Source organism: Pipistrellus hanaki (genome assembly GCF_964339955.1).
Source record: "Pipistrellus hanaki genome assembly, chromosome: 8".
Taxonomy (NCBI): Eukaryota; Metazoa; Chordata; class Mammalia; order Chiroptera; family Vespertilionidae; genus Pipistrellus; species Pipistrellus hanaki.
Genome location: NC_140510.1, coordinates 15,832,383 through 15,854,332, shown reverse-complemented (window position 1 = coordinate 15,854,332; position 21,950 = coordinate 15,832,383). Strand labels below are relative to the sequence as shown.

The 21,950-nt window shown below is 39.0% G+C and overlaps 1 protein-coding gene across 1 annotated transcript in view; it reads left to right on the top strand.

The window, feature by feature from the left end:
• Nucleotides 1-21,950, top strand: part of NCKAP5 (NCK associated protein 5) — a 946,230-nt gene that overhangs the window by 335,339 nt on the left and 588,941 nt on the right. The window contains exon 3 of the mRNA XM_084893312.1: nucleotides 13,004-13,077. Within this exon, the coding sequence (XP_084749438.1) occupies nucleotides 13,004-13,077 (74 nt within the window). The remainder of the gene's footprint in view (nucleotides 1-13,003; nucleotides 13,078-21,950) is intronic.

The window sequence follows — 21,950 nt, the reverse complement described above, 5'->3', positions numbered from 1 at the left end:
TCTCAGTGTTCTCACACTGGCTCCTCATTCATTTATTCGCTTACTAGAGGCCAGGTGCACGAATTCATGCACTAGTGAGGTCCAGCCAGCCAGCTCTGATTGGGGCTCTGATTGCATATAACCCGTTTATTATATAGGATTTTTCTCCTCCCAACTTCTAATCACTGGGTACTTTTCTCTGCAGTATCATTTTTTCCTCAGGTGGTCTCTCTTACAGTCTCATGGTTCTAAATACTACCCCTAAACTCTATGGGATCCCCAATTCCTGTCTTCTAAGCCTGTTGCCTGGAAACAAATGTCCGCATCCACATCTCCTCTCCCATGTGTCAAACTTATCTGCCTAAAGGAGAACAGTTTCAGCACCCCTTGCACAAACATGTTCCTTCTATACTCTTTCCTCTGTCTGTAAATGTCACATTATCCAATTGTTTGGGCCCAAAGCCAAATATTATCTTTGATTCTCTTCTTTTTCCTCATTCTCACATTCAGTCCATTGGTAAAGAATTTCACATTGACCTTTGGATCACATCTTGATTCCCACAACTTATTCTCCCTGTGCTGTCCCGAGTCCAGGTGACTATCAACTCCTCTGAATAGTCTTCGCCTGGTCTCCCAGCTTCTGTTACTACTTTGGCTCCCCCATGCCCGTTCCTGCAGTTAACATTTGCCAGAGTGATCATTTTCAAATTTAAGCAAGATGTTTCCTCAAATCGAAGCCCACTGAGATTGCTCCCTACTTTGAGAACAAAGGACAGTGTACTAACAAGGACTGTGAGGCCTGCCAATTCTATCTGTCTCCTCCCCACACCCAAGGTCTGTGCTCTGGCCAAGCTGGCCTCAGGCTGTCCATGGACCTTGCCAGCACACTCTTTTCTCAGTTTTCATTCTTTTCACTGTCTAGGATGGGCCTCCCGATCCTTTAGGTCTTTCCTCAAATATTGTCTCTTCCTGCACCAGTCTATGTTAACTCACTTCCCTACTTCATCGCTTTAATTTTTTTACATCACACACACACTTACTCAGGTAGTCTCTCCTCCACAAAAATGTAACTTTCATGAAGCTAGAGACTTTTGCCTGGCCTAGAAGAGTTCCTGAGCATAATTTGCACTCAAAATCTGTTGAATAATTGAATTTGTCATTATTATGCTGGTCTTACTAAATTCTTAACAGGACTGTGAATGGCAGTGGAGCTACCTCTTTGGCACCTAGGTGTTGGTCTTGTGCTAGGTGCTGTGGGATTGCAGACAGTTTATATCTGGGCCCTTTCAGGAAAAGCAAGGAGCCTGGCTTCTCCAGGATCCCAGGGCAGCACTGGGGGAGTAATTCGAGATAAAATTAGAACATAACTGAGCAGATTTTGAAGAAGATTGATAACGGTAAGCTCAGTGGCCATGGCACATTATAGTGAGTGAAATTGGCATTCTGAGATCCAATATTTGAATAGAAGGAATCGTGCGAAAAGGACATTGTATTGATGCAATAGATCCATCCATCAAGTCAATTTCTGCTGTGATCCTGAGGTTTGGACTAGTCCTTGACCTTTCTTTGTGTGACCAAACTTTTCTACTTAAAGTAGCTGGCGACCTAGTTGAGATTTTTACTTATATAAGGCTATGTCAGCGCCTCTCCATCAAAGCAGAAATCAAGGTTGAAATGAGGACTCTCCTAACCATTTCATTTTTATTCTTATGGTGACTGATCTTTTCTTTTGGTTAATATATATTATATACAATCTACTGCTATGCTGACAAATGATATGTTACTGACTGGCAGAAATTGAGGATACTTTGAAATATTTTTCATTTCTACATCAAGAAAAAATCCCCTCAACTTAAAATAAGTTATTATTTTTCCACATAAATTAATTTCTTCATTTGACCAATATATGCTTATCTCCCAAACTCTTATAAAAGCAATATGTAAGAGCTCTGGACCCTGTGGGTCAGTTAGCTGGGTGTTGTCCCATGCACCAAAGCTTTGCCAGATCGATTCCCGGGTGGGGCACAAGCCTGGGTTGCAAGTTCTATCCCTAGTTGAGGCATATATGAGAAGCAATGTTTTACAATCACATTGATAATTCTCCTTCTCTCTCTCTCTCTTCTCTCTCTCTCTCTCTCTCTCTCTCTCTCTCTCTCTCTCTCTCTCTCTCTCTCTCTCCCTCTCTCTCTCTTTCCCTCTTTCCCTCTCTCTTTCCCTCTTTCCCTCTCTCTTTCTTTACCACCCTCCCTCTCTCTCTCTTTACCACCCTCCCTCTCTCTCTCTCTCTAAAAATCAATTTAAAATCTTTTTTTTTAAAGTGCAATATATAAGAAAATAGTCTAGGCCACTTAGAAACATATTAATCACTTCTCAAAATTTTACATTTAAAACCAAGTATAATTCTTGTGTCTTTTCCTCAAAAGGTATCAATAATAGCATCTTTGTCAAATTGATAAAATTTACAATATGCTGTGTTAGGATTCATTCCATTTGTTAGAATACAGCGCTGAATATGAGAGTAGAATTTAACTTCTGCCTTTGTCCTTGCTGAGCCAGAGGAATTGAAACAAAACCAAAGGCAAACATATATTGATTATACAATTAGAATGATTTTGGGTGTTTATTCCTAACTTTATGTTGTGGCTTTGTGTATAGTCAGATTCCCCTAAGTGAGGGTGATCAGTTCATTCTGTGTCTAGTCTCTGTTTGACCCATATAGAGTCTTTTGTGAGGGTGGGATGTTCTCTGCTTTACTCTAGCCTAGGGCAGTAGAAAATGTGCTGGATCAAGTCATTGTCTTAAGTGCGTCATTGTCCTAACAGGAGCAAATCATTTAACCAGAATGTGAGCCTTAGTTTTCTAAGTTGAAATGTTAACAATGACTCAGAGATGTTGAGGTTCCAGTGAGAATGGACACCAAAGTGCTTTGGAAAAGATTATACTTCTGATTAAACTATGTTTATAAACTATATTGATAAATCAATCAAGTAACATAGAGATATTACGTTGGCTGGTTAGTATTTAACTTTGTTTGCCATGTTATATTTCAAAATAAATGACTACTATTTATGACTTACAGTATAGGCTAATCTGCAGCAACAAAGAGACTCCCCAAATAGAGTGTTTTAAATAAGATATAGACATGTCTTTTGCATATAATAAGATGCCAAAGGGAAAGATTATGGTGGGTGGCTAGGTGCTTTTTCAGATCAGTTTCACCATCCTCAACACCTACCTCTATCTCTGGACCCAAGGTTGTTACCATTCCCAGCTGAGGGAAGGATGTTTAATGGGCAAGTAACTTGTTTTTAGGTTAGATAGACCTTGCATATTGCATGTACCATTTTTGCTCACACCTAATTGGCTTGAACTCAGCTACATGGTTACACCTAGCTTGCAGAGAAATATAATCTCTAGTTCAGGAGCCAATTATCCAGGAGAAACTGGAGAGGATCAGGAGTTGTCTTTAAAAGAAATAAGGATAATATCAGTTTAGTAGTCTCTGACAAATTGAGATATATTGTAGTAAAAAAAGTTCTGCTAAACTGTGAAGTTTGGTTGCCATTGATTATATTGCTTTGATACCAAATAGTTGTCAATAATCCTTTTCATTGCAATGACTATTACTTGTCTATATTCTATCACTATTGATTGATATTAATGCAATTTTTCTATATGACAGAAGTTATAGATATGTTTTCACTCTGTAGGGTTCACTATTCATTATGTTCTCCATTATCTCTCATTTGATAGCAGACTTTGGTTATGACTTTATGCGGTGAGGCAATATTTGACAATCCATGTGACTTACATGGAATAGATAAACAACGGATTATTATATCAACAGAATTCTCTGATTTTGCAAAATTGTCAGTAGTTATCTTTGAGATGACATTTCTTGTTTGTATTCATAGAATGAAAGTGGGTATACAATAATTTTAGCAACTGCCTAAAGTGTCTATGACCATTATAACCTTTTCAGTTAAAAAGTGGTACTGCCCTAGCTGGTTTGGCTTGGTGGATAGAGTGTAGGCCTGTGGAGTGAATGGTCCTGGGTTCAATTCTGGTCAAGGGCACATGCCTGGGTTGCGGGCTCGATCCCTAGTGGGGGCGTGCAGAAAGCAGCCCATCAATGATTCTCTCTCATTATTGAAGTTTCTATCTCTCTCCTTCTCCCTTCCTTTCTGAAATCAATTAAATATATATATTAAAGTAGTACTAGAAGACCAGACTGATAGCTTTATATTTTCAGATTCTCTTGTTATGAGGCAGATTATATTCAGCTAATGAACTAATTACTTCTTCATGTATTTCACACACCTTTGTTGAGTCCTGATGATGTTATAAGTGCTCTTCTAGGCAGGTTTGGAAGATATAAAAATGAAGTAAGATGCTTTGAAGAGTAGTGGCACATCCAAAGGACCTGTTTGGTTTATAGCCAGATGCACAGGATTGGGCCACAGAGGGTGGTCTGATGTGGGAGTACATATTTGGAAATCTCTGGATATTTGGTAATTATTGATGGCCTACTAGTCTACTGGGTTTTTCCATAGAAAATGAAAGAGCACCTAGGGTTGAACCTTACTCTTGATACAAAGTAGCTGGAAGAAGGAGGAAGGAAATAGACAATGGTCTCAGAGTGATAGAAGGAGGCAGGAAACACTTGCAGAGAATACCAGAGAGGGAATGAGTGCAATTTAAAACATCAACTTCTGCAGGAACTGGTCACGAGAGATGGAGCAAGCAGTCTCCTGAGGCTTGTCATTGGTGGCTGCAATGGAGCTGTTCCACTGAAGCATCTGCAGTGAAAGTCAGGTTCAGTTGTATCAAGAGTGAGTGGGGCTCTGACTGGTTTGGCTCAGTGGATAGAGCGTCGGATTGTGGACTGAAGGGTCCTAGGTTTGATTCCAGTCAAGGGCATGTACTTTGGTTGAGGATATATCCCCAGTAGGGGGTGTGCAGGAGGCAGCTGATTTGATGTTTCTCTCTCATTTATGTTTCTAACTATCTATCCCCTCTTCCTTCCTCTCTGTAAAAAAAAAAAAAAAAAAAAAAAAAAAAAAAAAAATCAATAAAATATATTTTTAAAAAAGAGTGAGTGGGGAAGAGAAATTAGAGATGGCTAAAGGAGAGATAGTAGCACTGAGATCAAGCTGTTAAGGCTGTTATTCCTGAATTGATTTGTTTGTTGTGTTTAACATGTCTCATTGGAGGAATTTCTGTTGGAACAGATGCCAGTCAAGAATGAGCTGCCCATGTATTATCTTGCCGTGTAATTTCAAACGTGGGCATGTTTTAGTCTTTTACATTCACAGTGCAGGAGTATCTTCTTATTAAGGTGACAGAATAATTTTTGAGGGAAGCATCACTTACTGGGATAGTCATTTCCTGAGTGTGGAAATTCCCGTAGATATTAGAGTCCTATAGGTTTGAACAGCTGGCCTCCTGGTCTCCTGGCCTGAGCTGCTTTGCCCAAAGGTGAATTGGGAACCCTGCATTAGTAGTGACAAGAGTGCTGACATGACAGGGTTTAACAGGCTCTGCCCTAAATTACACTGATTACAACAGGAAGAAAATTTGGAGGGATTTTAGAACTCTGCAAGCTTTGATTTAGTATTGTAGTATTTTAAACTCTACTTAAAACGAGTGATACATGAAATTCTCATATCATTAGAATTCATTTATAATAGGCTTTGCTTAGAACTGACCCAGATCAGACAATAGAAAGCTTGCATTAAATGGGCTTATGTTACACGGATATGCAAGGTTCAGCACACTTATAAACCTCTAAACACTTTAATTGTTTCATACTAATCACTTGAAACATGCATTACAGAGTGAAAGGCAAATTTCCTGAAATAGATTTTCAAGATTATTCTAATTTACATAAGTTTTAGCCAAGGAACAGATGTCTTTTTAATGTTATGCCTTCCTAAAAAATTTTAAAACATCTCACATGTCATGGTGTAACTTGGTGTTCTCCTCAATCCTAACTTGGGGGAAATGTGTTAGCAAAGTACTGACAAGGGCAAGTTAAAATAGAGTAGGGCTGAATTATTTCAAACACCATCTTAGCTTTACAATAATATAAAGAACTCTGTTTCATTGAGGTAGTTTACATCTTACTGTCTAAGCTATAATCATAATAAAATCTTTGTGGATGATATTTTCTGGAGCTGTATTTTCCTAAATAATCATTTTTAAAATTTGTATAGTGAGCATATATTATTTTTAAATTATAGAAAGAGAAAAGTATTCTGAAGATATTAAATACCCCCTAATATTACCATAATGTTTGCTTTATTTTCTTTTAATCTTTATATATATTTACAACATTTTGGTAAGGATTGTGCAATTTTGCATCTTATTTTCATGTTACAATTTGCTCTGTTTTCCATTTTTTACATGGTCTTTTCCAATTTAAGATACTTTATAATTCTTTAGGTTGGTAAAGTGTGCTTTCTTTTTTAAAATATATTTTATTGAGTTTTTACAAAGAGGAAGGGAGAAGGATAGAAAGTTAGAAACATCGATGAGAGAGAAACATCAATCAGCTGCCTCTTGCACACTCCTCCCTGGGGATGTGCCTGCGACCAAGGTACATGCCCTTGACCAGAATCAAATCAGGGACCCTTCAGGCCGACGCTCTATCCACTGAGCCAAACTGGTTTCGGCAAGTGTGCTTTCTTTTAATCATTCCTCTATTTTTGGAAGTTAAGAATTCACATTTTTTTCATGTTGTCATAATTTTTACATTTCATTATCTGTTCAGATGACTCCTAGACATGGGATTTCTGGATCAAAGGTGCATAGATATTTTAAATTTCATGACATAAATTACCAAATTATTTTCCCCAATTCTTACATATGTAGGCAAAACACATACAAATAGTTAAGCTTACTGATTAGCAAATCAAATGTGGAAAATAACTTTGGTCCCTTGTCCACATGGGTCTTGGCATCGACCTACTTCCCTTTCTCTCCTCCTCCCTCTGTCCACCACAAAAACACAGAATGTGTACTCTACATCTTTTTTTATTTTTAATATATTTTATTGATATTTCACAGAGAGGAGGAAGGGAGAGAGATAGAGAGCTAGAAATGTCGATGAGAAAGAAGCATCAACCAGCTGCCTCTTGCACACCCCCCCATCGGGGATGTGCCCGCAACCAATGTACATGCCCTTGACCGGAATCGAACCTGGGACCTTTCAGTCCGCAGACCGATGCTCTACCACTGAGCCAAACCGGCTTCGGCTGTACTCTACATCTTTCTCCTGGGACTTTTATGTTAGTTTAATTGTATAATCATATTTACATCTTTAGATATAAAATTTGCTTAAATTCTTTTGAATCTTCCTTTTATATTATATTATAAATTTCATATTTTAAAAATCCATCACTCTGGTATGATATGTGTATACATACACATATACACACACATATGCATATATAAATGGCATATATTTTATTTTTCTCTTGAAAATTCAGTATATATATAGATAAACATATAACTTTATGTTTAAAATATATGCACGTACACATGTATTTATTTTAGTTTTTAATTAAAATAGATGCTTTGTATTCTGAATTTGTAAATATCTGAGGAAAGCTTTATGTTGCATTGTTATATAGCAGCTACTTGATTCCCTAATTATGAATAATAATTCCCTAATTATTCCCTACTTATGAATTAAGACTCAAAAGTCTGTGTATCTCATGTCAACGGACATCTGGGTAGCCAGAAGCCATGGAGCCAGCTGTATCAGTTCCTTAGTAGGAAACCCCTTTGTCTGTTTGGATACTTGCAGTGTTTTTCCTAAGGATTGTTATCCAGCTCTTGTGCCAGTGGATGTGTAAGTAGTTTTCCATAAACTCTATCTGCAATGTACTTAGACCCTTTCATATATAGAATCAAGCCCCCTCCCTCAATCCTACTCAGAAATGTTGCTTTAATTATTCCTTTGATTATTTTGTATTGTGTATATTCCAAATCTTGTCAAATATTCAAAAGCTATAATGGTTAGTCAAACTACATTTTCTGCATAATATCCATCATGTCTCTATTCACTTTCATCTTTGTCCTTTACTTAATTTACTTAGATTGTCCTCCACAGGACTGTGTATTTGTTTTCATTGCCAGTTCTATTATATTATTAGAATAGAATGTTCAACAATAATAACTATTCTCAGTAGGGTCTTAGTGTTAAGTGACATGGGAAGTGCCTGCTGGGTGACTCAAGGCTTGCTGAATGGACAGTCTTCATAGATAATGTGTTACAGAGAGTGAACCCTGGCAGCAAGGAAAACGGGGATATGTCTATATGTTTTCCTTGTGGGTGACAGCACTTTTAGTCTCTGCTAACTGAATTATACATATACGAACTGACCATACCATAGAAATGCCAGAAGGGTTAGTGAGTATTTAAGGATCTGGCCTGGGTTGGGGGATTTGATTTATCTATAGATGATAATGAAAAGTAGACTTCATCAACGTTACAGGTTTAGTGCCAACACACCCAATCCATTGCTTGCTTTTCTCTGAAGCACCATTTCATGGTGGGGAGAGTCACTCCAGAGTAAAATCATAATATGGGATTAACGAATTTTCATTTCTGCTGTTGCAGTTAATATTTCTTTGAAATTCTTACTCATTGCCTCACTTCATTATCTTTACAGCTTACCCTGTTGCTTTATAAAATTTAATTCTGCCGTGTATTACTTAGCATTTATTAAGCCTTTCTGCACATTTCAGAGACCAGATCTTCCCAGCTACCCCTGAACATGTCAAAGCTCTGAGTGATGCCCTCTCCTGTTAGTGAGGGTGATGTTTCCGTTTTCTTGTTCTCCAGTACTTGGTGTGATAGGAGCCAGTTGACTCATTTTGTAATGAGTCTTCCAGGCCTTGGGGTCACCGATAGACAGTGTAGATTCCTCTCTGTCCAGCCGCGTGGTAGAAATCTTTCCTCCAAGCTGTCCCTTCACCCAGTGTCTTTCAGGCACTTTGGGAGCTCTGTTTCCCTGGGATGGAAGCTGGCCATCTCCTTTCCTCCCGCTTGTGCTTTGCTACTCTGGAATGGTGAGGCCCTGTGTAATGAATAACACCAGCAATGTGTTTCACAGTCAAGTTCTTGCTATAGGTGCTGTAGCTACAACATTGAATATGCTGTGGCTGTAGCTCTGCTGTTTTCTTTGAGTTGATCTTCAAATGGATAGATAAGGTGGTTCCCAATAGAATAACCCAGTTTTTACTTACAGAATGGTAGGGGGTTATTAGTTAATAAACGTCTCTGATTCAGGGGCCAGATGATGAAGTGTGAGTGCACTGCTGAAATTTTCTAGGTAGGAAAAAAATGATTTCATTTAACCCAAAGCACATGTAAGTACCATATATTTTTTCTCTCAATCCATTTCAGTTAGAGAGGGAGAGGGAGATAGTTTGGGGAGATGTTGTGAGGTATAGACAATAGCCAAATAAATGCTTAATTAAAATATATTGGATGTTAGAAGTAAGAGTTAAGAAAAATAAAGATAGAAAGATGGAGAATTCATAATTCTTATTTCCCATTGTTTCATGGTTTAAGCCTTGTTTTATGGGAAACAAGTTATTTTTATGGGAAATTGGGTGAAGCTCCATTAAATGGAAACAGCCAGTATTGTTGCTTGAAGTCGCTTTTAAATGAGAATCCAGCTATGCTTACATTTAATGGTTGAAAAACTATTTTTACTATTAATCTCTGGTGTGTGATATTTTATGAAAAATACTATGCTAACTGCCTGGCAGAAACTATGATATATGCTTACTTAAGCTATTTTATTTAATCCTTACCACACCTCTAAAATAAGTATTATTTATCCCTCTGAAGCTGAATAAAATAAGGCTTGGAGTGAATAAATAACTTGCCTGAGGGAACATAGCTAGCAAGATACCCAAACCAGGATTTGAACTGAAACTTCTTTGATCCAAAGATTGTGTTTGTAATCACTACACCTTTCCCCTTCAAGCTCTGACTAAGCTAAGCAATATGAGCAAATTAACCAATCAATGGGTCTTAATCCAAACTGTTTTCCAGAGCTTGAACATGATTTGGCCCCTGCCTGTCTCTCCAACTTTATTTTAGACGACATACCCCAGGCTCTCTGCCCCAGCCCTACTGGCTTCCTTTTTGTTCCTTAGATACCACACTTTGGAGACGTTGGCATATGCTGTTTCCTTAGTCTGCCTTGTTCTCTTTCCTCTTCCCCCTCTCTTTATATGCTTACCTCCCCCTTCTCTCTCAGGTCCTAGTTCACATATCATTTGCTCAGTCTTTTTCTGACCACTGTATACTAATATACGGAAGATGCTCTTCCCCTGTTATTTCTCCTGTCACCTGTTACTTCTGTCAGAGCATACTACCAATCTGGAATCAACCTGTTCACTTATTTCTCAGGTCTCCCCTTACAGATTCTAAGCTCCTTAGAGCAGGAATCTCCTGCCTCTTGGTTATCACTGTATTTATTGATCATATATGTCAAGTTCTGTTCTAACGATGTGGAAAAAGCAATTGAATGAAATTGAATGATTTTGAAACATATATTTGTTTCTACTTGAAAACAGTGCTTTAAAATGTTTTCAATGAAATGTATTTGAAAATGCCTGTGATAATATTGAGTACTCTAAGTTTTGTTTAAACTTTGACTTACTAGCATAATCACAAACTATTACAACTTCCTGCAGTAACAGAGTTTTGCTTTGGTTTTGGCATGCCCAATGGTCTTGTTAAATAACTTGAAAATGAGTATTTTTAAATGTTTTTATTGATTTTAGATAGAGAAGAAGGGAGAGGGATAGAGATAGAAACAATGTGAGAGAAACATTGATGGGCTGCCTCCTGTATGCCCCTGGTGGTGATTGAGCCTGCAACCTGGGCATGTGCCCTTGACTGGGAATCGACTTGGTTCACAGATTGATTCTCAACCACTATGCCACACCATCCAGGTGAAAATTGATATTATTTAATAAGAATAAAACTCTTTAGCTAACATCTGCAATAGAATAATAGTGTTACATAATCATAACAGTTTTCAGCTAGATATGGACTTAGTAGTACACGCTTTAGTTGCACTGAAATATTGTAGATTGGTAAGAAGGCTTCTCAAAAGCTACATGAGTATATCCAGGTTCAGAAATGTGGAGTAGGGGCCTTTCTGTGGTACTAAATCAATCCTTACTGCTTCTTTCACATGCCCTCCCCATCTCATTATAGTGAATACTAGTGGCCCGGGTGCATGAAGTTTGTGCACCAGGGATGGGGGGGAGGGGCTTCTTCAGCCCAGCCTTCACCCTCTCCAATTGGGGACTCCTTGGGGGATATCTGCCTCTTGCACTGTGGTCCTAACTGCTCACCTGCCTGCCTGCCTGATCACCCCTAACTGCCTCTGCCTGCCTGCCTGATTGCTCTAACCCCTCTGCCTATCTGCCTGATTGCCCCTAACCTCTCTGCCTGCCTGCCTGATCTCCCCTATCTGCATCTGTCTGCCCTCCCCTGCTGTCCTGGTTGCCCCCAACTGCCCTCCCCTGCCGGCCTGATCTAGCCAAGTCTCTGTCTCTCTTTGTTTCTCTGCCTCCCTGTATCCCTCTTCCTTTTTCCCAGCTGGGAGGAGGGTGGATTCCACCCTCTGCCCACCCTCACTTCCATCCAGGCCTCTTCATGCCTAGTCTGTTTTGTTTCCTCATTCTGAAAGAGGCTCTGAGAGCGAGCTGGGAGGGAGAAAAAGAAAGGAAGAAAAGGCTATGAACTGGTGGGCAGTGTGTGTGCCTGTGTGTGTGTGCAGTTGTGAGTGAGTGTGAGTGCTGGCTTTGCCTCCTCTGTCCCCATCTCCCCATCTCCACTGCCACAAGTCCCCACCCACCAGAGCCTGCTGCGTGCGCAGCCTGGGCATTAGGTCAAGCCTCTGGTCCTTGTGGATGTAATGAACCCAGGGTTTTTATATATTAGGATTCTTATGGGAGCAATAGATTATGTATAGTATTTAATCTAAATAAATAAACTTGTATTTCAGAAAGAAAAGTATGAATATTAATCAAAGTTCACAGTTTATCTCAAATCCATAAGAAATGAAACAGTAACGTTCATGGGTGACTTAGCACTGAAATCATTGTATTCTATTCCATGTAAGGCAGCTGTTATACAGACACACGGCCTACAGGCTAGATAGACCCTCTGCTAGAAATCAAAAGTGTCAGATTCAGGATGAAAGAATCATCAAGCTTAACAATGGAAACTACTACGTTCAAACCTCACATTCTTATTCAGAAATCAAAAATTCTTAAAAATCAGATTTAATATAATAAACTTTGAATTTTTATGAGTCAGTCTTATATGACAAAAGAATTCCTCATTCTTCAGAAATATTTCTTGAATATATAACTTTATTTGTAAATATAAGTTTACCCACATTTCTAAAAAACAAGATTTGATTTGCCTTCATGTCTTCTTAGAAGCCAAAGATTTATTTTCTAAGAGTCAAAGAAAACAAAAACAAATGACATTGTCTTGTTTCCATAAGGAGATGAAGAAGGGAGGTGTGTTCCATCAGTGGAAATGGTGTGTCCACTGAACGTGAGCAGTGTCTGTATAAAGCATTCTAAGAAGTTAAAAAATAGTGTTGTTGCAGGAAGGGACTCTTGTAAGATCAATGCAGTTAAGACCTGTATTGTCTGTGTTATTATTCTTATAAGGCCAGCAGCAACATTAGCTCACTTAATGTTTATACAGCAGAACACAGATCTCAGTTTAGAGAAATATGAAGTTTATCTTTTTATTCTGTGAATTGGAGGAGTTTTAGGCTGAACTCCATTTCTCTTCGATGCTTCTTTATAGCATGGAGAAAATATTCCCAAATAACTACATGTAAGTCTTTGACTCCTAGAGTCCAAGGAATTATCTTGTCAAAATCTTCCTTGTAGAGATAAAGCTTTTTTTAGAATTCTGGTGACTATTATAATGAGGATTTATTTGTCTTTGTGTGTGTATGTGCAGGAATACATGGACTCCAATAAATACATTGAGCATCTGCTAACTCAACTTGAGGAGAAACACAGAAGTCTCTGGAGGTGAGTTAAACCCACGTCTTCAACTTATAGCAGCCTCTATAGCTTTGGTCTTGATGCTGGAGGCAGGGAATTGGAAAATGGTGTCTTGTTCCATTTGGTGCCAAAAGCATCACTGGGGACAAATATTACCAGAGGCTTCTTAGAGAATTCTATTTCTCTGAGTAAAGTAAAGCAGCAGTGCCAAAAGTTGTCTTTGAGACAAGGACCTGCTCAGAGCTGGAAGGATGGTAGAAATTTGGACAGATATTGGTCATGGTCAAGGTCAATGAATTAATTTGTCTAAGGCCATCTGGCAACTTTATATTAGAGCCCAAGGTTTCTGATATTTGCTTGCTTAAAGATTATTTAAGTTTTTCTATAATGAAAAATTAGGACGCTGCTTAAGATTCCTGCTTCTCTTCATATTAAAAGGGAACATTTTGAGAATGCTGTTGTATAGGTCCCAATGTTTTTGTTATTAGTGGTAGGTTCTGATTCTCAGTAAGGGAAGGTATGTGACAATATTTGTGCAGGTAGGTTAGAAAATGATCAGTATCATAGAAGTCATATTTTCAATTCATTCATTCCCTGGGGCCTTTTGGGAATTGAGACTGGCTAAGGATGTTTGTGATATTATTATCTAGGTTTTTAGGGTCCATTCAGTTATGCTGTCCACAGGTGCAGCTATGGAATTTAAATTCCTTTTTCTAAATTCCTGTAGCTCTCCTTGTCTGGAATAAATACACTGGTGCTCGTTTATATGATGCCTGACACTATACTGGAATTGTTTCACATAATTAGCTTTGATCCCAATGGTCAGTATGCCCCTAACGTCCTCTACTTCTTATCTCCTCGAGGCAGGGAGCAGAGCCTTCTCTCTGTTCACAGAGATGGCAGGTAAATATTTGCTAACCCTGTGGGTCCTTTATCCCACATCATCCAAATCCATCATCATTGGTCTCAGTATCTGGCTATGCTGCCCTTCTTTATGCATCCTGTAACAAATCCCAATAACCTTGGCATTCTTCTTCCTGAAGAATTCGAGTTCTTGGGTAGAGTGCCTGACACTTTCATTTGTCCTGCTCATATATTAGTTTTCCTACTAGAGAAAAGATCTATGGTTATTTTAATAGTATTTTACTTATATACACAAAACTTCTGGCAGGATACCACAGAAGTGTATAATTTTTAAGTTTGCTTGCCACTAACAGGCACACCAGTTAATTTTCTGTAGCTTGATGCAATAGTTGCAAGATTTGTGTTTGAGAGTTATAACCTGGTGTTGATATAGTTTTCCTTTGTGAGCCAGTGTTTTGTAATAATAAAATTAACAACAGTAATGCAATAATGGTTATGTGCCTTTTAAATTACATTTTCCATAGATCTACTACAAAGTATATTTAAAATGCTATTTAATTGAATTGTAGCACTTTCTTTCAACTACTTGAACATTTTGTTATTTTCCAAGAGAAAAATACATAAACATGATGAATGCCCTATGACAAAGGAAATTTACAGTTTAATTTGGTCAGTAAGTGTGTCTTATAAACATCATTGGGCAGGGGTAATGATTTTATGGGTTTTTGAACCCAATACCTGCATGGAAAGAATATTTTCCTGCTTTCTCAAGGTAGCTAATAAAAAACTTCTGGTCTTCTCCAACATGATTAAGTTAAAATCCCATTTCAGGCACAGAATTAAACTAACATAAAGTAATAGCTTAGGATTTTGTGTGCAGCCGCTTCCATTTTCTTTCAGAAACGGAATTATTGCTGGTAAAGAAGCCCAGCCTTATATATAGTGGCAGAGGATCTAATAAAATGACATTTGAATAACAATAAAGGGCAATAATGGCATTTGAATAGTCAGAATAACTGCCGATGAGAAAATGGAAATGGGTTATATTGAAAAGAAAATGAAAACCAATAATAGCAGATTTATATACTATTTATTGAATCATGGAATTATACTTGATTATATTTTGCAAATAGATCTTGACTTACTTAAAGTGATAGGCTTTATGATATTATTACAGTGTCATAACTGCAACCATAGCTGAATTGTTTTTGTTGAAGAATATGTGAATGGCAGTGAGCAGTGTGGGAAATTCTTTCAGGTTGTGATTAAATTTTTAAACTGTTTTCTTGAGTTTGGATAGACTCTGGTGTGCAGAGGATCATGGGAACAGCATGTAATGAACACAAACACAACTAGAATGTCTGAAGTTTAACAAATGTTCCCATAACTCAATAGAAAACTCTTTCTCTGACTTCATTATGTCTTTGATCTATACTTGGTTCAGTTTTCACAAAGGAGGCTACTTTTCATTGCTCCTGATTCTAACTGAAGGCCTTCCATTTATACTTGAGCTAAGGTATAACTTAAAAGAAAGGACAAATTCTGAATATTTAGTTTTTCCAACAATAATGATGGTCAGCATTAATTTATGGCCACAATCTTTGAGCATTAGCCAAAATCACAGTAGATACATATTCTGTTATTGATACTTGCTAAATAAAGAATTTAGAGAAATGGTAGAAGATTTGAGTACATGGCTTAAAAGCCTTTCCTTATGGTTTTTTAGAGAGGGCTACTTGTCTTTCTCAGTTTTTAGTCATTTCTCATAGCATAACCAGTTGCTGTGACACAAATATATGTTGTAATCATACTCTCAAGATAACTAGTTATTTTGGGGTCCTGCTTAGTATTCTACTGAAATAGACCTATTAACTATCTCTGGATTTTCAAATGATAAGGAATTTGTGAAGTCCAAAGATAGCTGTCTGGCCATGAGCAGTCATTTAGCTCAACTGTCTTTTTTGACACCAACAGAAAGCCTGTGTGAATTCATCTGAATACCAGGGCAGAGTCAGAATCTATTGTAGAACATAGACTAAGATTTGAGCAGGAGTCTGGGTATGTTTGATGTGCTCTGCCCCGTCCTGCTTGATGAAAAGGGCACGACCCATGGCCCCTTGCTTACTAGTTGATGTTGAAATGTGATAATATATTTCTGCAGGTTTATTTGTTTTACTGTGCAAAGTCAAGATTAGAAGGAAAAACTCATTTGCACTTAATGATTTTTATATCATCTGTTACTATTTCTGATTTGACTAAATATATCAGCGACTAGGAAAGATTATAAAAAAACAGTTGCTGAGAATGTCTTTCTCCTACATTTGAAAGAAACCTTTATCTATTTGCAGACTCAAATTGAGAGTGTAGAACAACACAAACAGTTGGAAAATACCAATTGAAGTCATAAGCATTTATGATGTTAATTATTCTTTGATGTCTTATAAGTAAAATTTTGTATAAAAATGGAAATAGCATGATACTATAGCGATGCAAACAGGACTGGACTGGAGGTTTGTAAGACTTGGACTCTTGTCCTGGCCTGCCAAGCTGGCTGTCAGGTGACATTTGAGACTGAATTTCCATATCCGTACAAGAAAGGTATTGATATAGCTAGTATTTAAGATTACAGAGCCCTGAGACTATATGAAACAATGTTTAGTGTTACATTTATATAATGTCAGACATGTAGAATCTCATCTAAACTAATAATAGACAAACATGTAAATTGACCATACCTCTGTGACACCTACAGCCAATCAGGAGTGAATATGCAAATTAACCTGGCAAAGTTGGTGGGCCTGTGGGCAGCAAACATGTGCACATGAACAGAGAGGCTGGTGGATGGGGCAGGGTGGGATGCCTGCCTTTGTCACCTTGGGCAGTGCACTCCAAGTGGGTGGGCAGTGCACAAAGGTGCAGAGCAGCCAGTGGGTGGAGAGCCTCTGGGCAGGAGTTTGCGGATCTCCACAGCAACAGGCCTCCAGTGCATACATCCTTTCCTCCCCTACTGGTGTGTGAATGTCCCCCAGCACGCTGTCACCCAGGTGCGCCTGTGCACCTACAATAGTCCCGGACAATGGTGTGTGCAAGTTCCCCCCTCCACCACACTTCCATCAACCCTAGCATGCCTACATATCCCACAGGATGTGAACACATTCTCTCCAGCATGCTCATGTCCTTTGGAGAGTGTCTGGGTTTTAGGTGCTGAAGGTGGGCTCCTGTGAGATGACATATGAGGACTAAGTGATGATGTCCTGTTCCCGCGGAGGCCAGTGCAGCAATGAAATCACTTCCTTGGGGCTAATGCAAGTGCTGAGGTGGGAGCAGATGGGGACAGACACACCTGGTGGGCATGGGCAGCCCTCCTGAGGTGCCTTCTGTCAGTATTCAAGGTTGGGAACCAGAAGAGGCGAGGAGTTCAGCCCTCTCAGTGAAACAGTGGGATAGTCAGGGCGACTGCAGAGGAGGAATGTGCACTTTGGGTGCTGGCCCCCATGAGCGAAGGCTGCCCTGACTGAGCCTTGCTCGCTTGGAGCCTAGTGCACTCCTGCTGGGCAGCAGGTGACAAAATGTACTTTTCTGAGTTGATGCAAGAAAACATTGATTCTCCCGCTGCTCGTAAAGGTGGAAAGTGGAATGGGGAAACGTGGAGAGTGAGCAAGGTTCCCTGTCTGGGGGTTCCAAATCTATTGTTGGTTCCTTTCATGTTGACTAGAGATATACAGGGTGTCCTCCCAAAATGTATACACAGTTTGAATACCTACTAATTCCAATGTGTTTAAGCATGAAAAGAAAGAAACAATAATGAAGCTGTCATCTGTTAAAAGTGCGGGCACAAACCTGCAGTTGGACATTTCCCGAGGGGTCCCTGATTGGAGAAGGTGCAGGCCGGACTGAGGGGTCCCCTTCCCCCTTTGTGCATGAATTCCGTGCACTGTGCCTCTAAGTTTTCTATAATACTTGAATAATGCAGCATGATCAACCTGTATTACAATATATATATCCTATATTATATATATAATAAAAGCCTAATATGTTAAGTGCCCAGTTGTCTGGATGTCCATTCAACCAAAGCATAATTTGCTAATGATATGCTAAGGCTGCTCAACTCTCTTTATGACTAGTACACTGACCACCAGGGGCAGACAGTTGACCAGTGAGCCAGTTGCTATGATGTGCACTGACCACAGGAGACAGATGCACATCATAGCAACTGGCTCACTAGTCAATTATCAAAGAATCTTCTCTGACTGGTAGATTAGCTTGCTGCTGGGATCTGGCTTATTGGGATTGAGTGATAGAGGCCAGAAAAGCCCTGGAGCCCTCCTGTAGTCCCTCCCCGGGCTGGCCAACCTCCCAAGTCCCTCTCCAGCCCCTATTTTGCACTGGTCCCTTGGCCTGGCCTGTACCCTCTTGCAACCTGGGACCCCTCAGGTGATGTCGGAGAGCCAGTTTTGACCGGATCCAACAGGCCAGGCTAAGGGACCCCACTGGTGCACAAATTCGTGCACTGGGCCTCTAGTATATATATCATAGAAATCTTCAAGAATATGAATAGAAATTACTTACATGACAGAAATATCTAACAGTTTGCCAGTAACCCAGCCAGATAATGTCAAAATGTTCATTTCAGATTTTCCTAGCTCAAATTGGAGACAGTGTTATCAATAGCCTGTAAATAAATAAAGTAGGTCTGCATGAGCAAAATTAAATGACAATCTGGTAAATGCAGAGTGGCAACTGCCAGCCAACAGAGACCAGATCACCAAAGTGACATCAGAACAGGCTCTGTGTAAGCTAGGGCTTCTCAGTTGAGACACTATTTGATATTTGGGTCCAGGACATTATTTACCTTGGGGGAGGGGGACACAAGGGGTGTTGTCCTGTCCATTGCAAGATGTTTAGTATAATTTCTAGCTTCAACCCACTACATGCCAGTAACACCTCCTCATTGTGACAACCAGAAAAGAAATTCCCCAGCCATTTTCCCTATGTTCTCTAGAGGTCAGAATCCTCTCCTCCCCTTTCAGAACCAGTGATCTAAATCATTGATGTAAGCACTTTCCAAAGCGCATGCCCAGAAATACTAATACCCTTTTTAGGGTCACTGTTTTAAAAACAATAAATGTATTGTGTGGTCACATTTGAAACATACCAAGTAAAACCAAGCTTTAAAGTTGTTTTAATTGCAGAACTTTTCAGAGCCAGTTATATTGCTAACATGTGCTGTATACATCAAATTTAGGATATAAAATACAATTTTGGCTTCTTAAAACAAACTATCATATCTTTCTTGAAGTATCTACTCTGACTGCAGTTCCAGGAAACACGTTTTGGGAAGTGGTGATCTGGCCAGTTTGACAGCTCAATATAAACATGGCTGTACCCCCGCCTTCCCATTACTTCACTGAACTGGGATGGATAACTCGTGGTAACTAGTGAAAAAACAGTTAGTGCTATGGAAAGTTTGGGTTATTGGTAAAAGGGGGAAATAGGTGTGTGGGGAAGCCAACGCCAGGTTCTTCACCATTTTCTTGAAGGGTTGCCAAAGCCTCAATACCAAATTCGAATAATCTGAAGAACACCTGATTACAAGCTATATTGCCCTGGTGATGCACTGAACTCCTCCTATCCCGGGAGGAGAAATGATGATTTCCACATCACCAAGGGGAAGACAACACTTCATCAAAAAGCTTCTATAGATCCCTGGTTAGATTAAGGCTCCCTATGACCTATCCCTTCTACCAATAAAATTTTGATTTTAATATATCCAAAATTCTTAAAAATGACTTTTTCTTCGTGGTTTATGTGTGATTTTTATTCTAAGAAAAGGGGGGGGGGAATGGGCAAAAACTTTTTGTTGATTCTCATCATGATTCAAAATATTGCTTATCTAAGTAAAGTGAACATTGAAATAAAATGGTCTACCTTTCAAATAGTCATTCATGTACGCCCTAATTTTGATATATTTATATATGTGGCGCATAGAGAATTGGCACCACTGCCTACAGTTCATTTCAGCTCTAATCTTAATTTCCATAAATGTGAGTGATATTAAAATTACTTACTGAGACACTGAATGCTACTCTATTCCCAGGAAAAAAAAAGTTCTTTGCTACTGCTACCTAGAAATTGTCTTGCCTTTGTAAAACAGAGATAAGAAGAAAAAGCACATGTGCCCCAAGAATTCAAGCCCAGAGCCTCTAGGAGATTTACCTTCCATGTATCTTGGATCTCAGAATCATATTATCCAGACATCTTAAGAATTAGCATGTCTCGATCCTCATGGGGTTAATTTATGTAGAAGGAGACGCCAAGTATTAAACAGGTTGCCTTTGCTGTAATCATAGACTTCCACTGGGAGATCTTAATTGGCAACAAGTAAAATTGCTCTGCATGAATTCTTAATGGTGGACACCACATAAAATAAGAACTGTGATTTGCTTTTCAAATTCCCTTCCAGAGAAAAGGGGGCCATCTCTGGGGGTCAGAATGCATGGCAAACAAAGAATAGGCTCAGTGCTCTGCAAGAGCAATAAAAGCTCTGAAAGCAAAACCTCATGCTATGCCAACTCAATATCAGCACGTGGTTTCCCATATCTGCAGCCCTGTCTCACTCCACTGTGGTCAAAGGAGGCCATGGCTAACAAGCTTTACATTATCTCCCCCTCTTCTCCACCCTGGGGCTGGATTTCTAAATCATAGCTAGATTCGTGGGCAAGTGTAAGCACAAGGGCCACCCTGGAAACCCATCAATGTCACTTCTGTTACCCACTAGGGGTTGCTTTGGAGATGCAGCCAGTCCCAGACCCAAGATAAGAGTCTTGCCTCTAAGTCATGCCCTCTGCCCAGCACCAGGCAGAATAAATCAGGGCTCTGGAAACTGGGTATTGCCTCATGTTTCAAAGGTTATGTCATCTGTGGGCAGTGGTGGGGATACATTATAGACCAATGGTGCCACTTAATAGGAGCAAAGCAGCACTGAGGCTGCTTCTCAGATCTCTGATGGAAAAGCATCACTGTAAGGTGACTTGTTCAGCAACAGAAGGGGCTTGTAGGTGTCTGGATTGACTGAACCAGAAAATAACTCAGGTTCATATTTCACCTTATACTTTAGGATTGATCATCATAGTTTATTTACATGACCTGTCCAATCTGCTTGTTTTTTATTTTATTTTAATTTTTTTATTGTTTAAAGTATTATATATAGATGGCTTTTTTTTATCTACTTGGGAGATTGCCTAGTCTTTGAAATCAGAACCTCTGAGGAAAAGTGACACCAAAAATGCCAGACTGCAACTCTACAGGAAGATTATATACACAATCTTCTGGGTTTTTTGTTTTGTTGTTGTTGTTGTTGTTTTTTGTTGTTTTTTGTTGTTGTTGTTGTTTTTTTAACAAATCTATCCAGCCTTGCCATAACCGGTTTGGCTCAGTGGATAGAGTGTCAGCCTGCGAACTGAAAGGTCCCATGTTTGATTCCGGTCAAGGGCATGTACCTTGGTTGCGGGGCACATCCCCAGTAGGGGGTGTGCAAGAGGCAGCTGATCAATGATTCTCTCTCATTGATGTTTCTAACTCTCTATCCCTCTCTCTTCCTCTCTGTAAAAAATCAATAAAATACATATTTTAAAAAAATTATCCAGCCTTATTTTTTTAAAGGGAACTGATAATCCGACAGAGGATGTATGCTTAGATCCTAACCTAGTAGATAATAGACTATTTAAAATCATGTTGTATTTTGTCTTTTTCACTCCATATTTTGTTTGCAAAAAACAAACGAACAAACAAAAAGCCTAAACATGCATTTATCCATAAAACACATTTTTTGGAGACTGTCTTTCAAAAGCCCATAGCTTTCCCCAAGAAGTTGGTGTTTAATTCAAGTAGGAACAGCTCTGGAGGTCTGAGGGCAGATGAATAATTAATTATTGAATAGATTAAATTTGAACTGCCTTGAGCACTTTTAGTGTGTGTATATATATATATATATATATATATATATATATATATATAATGATGAGAAATGCAGGTCT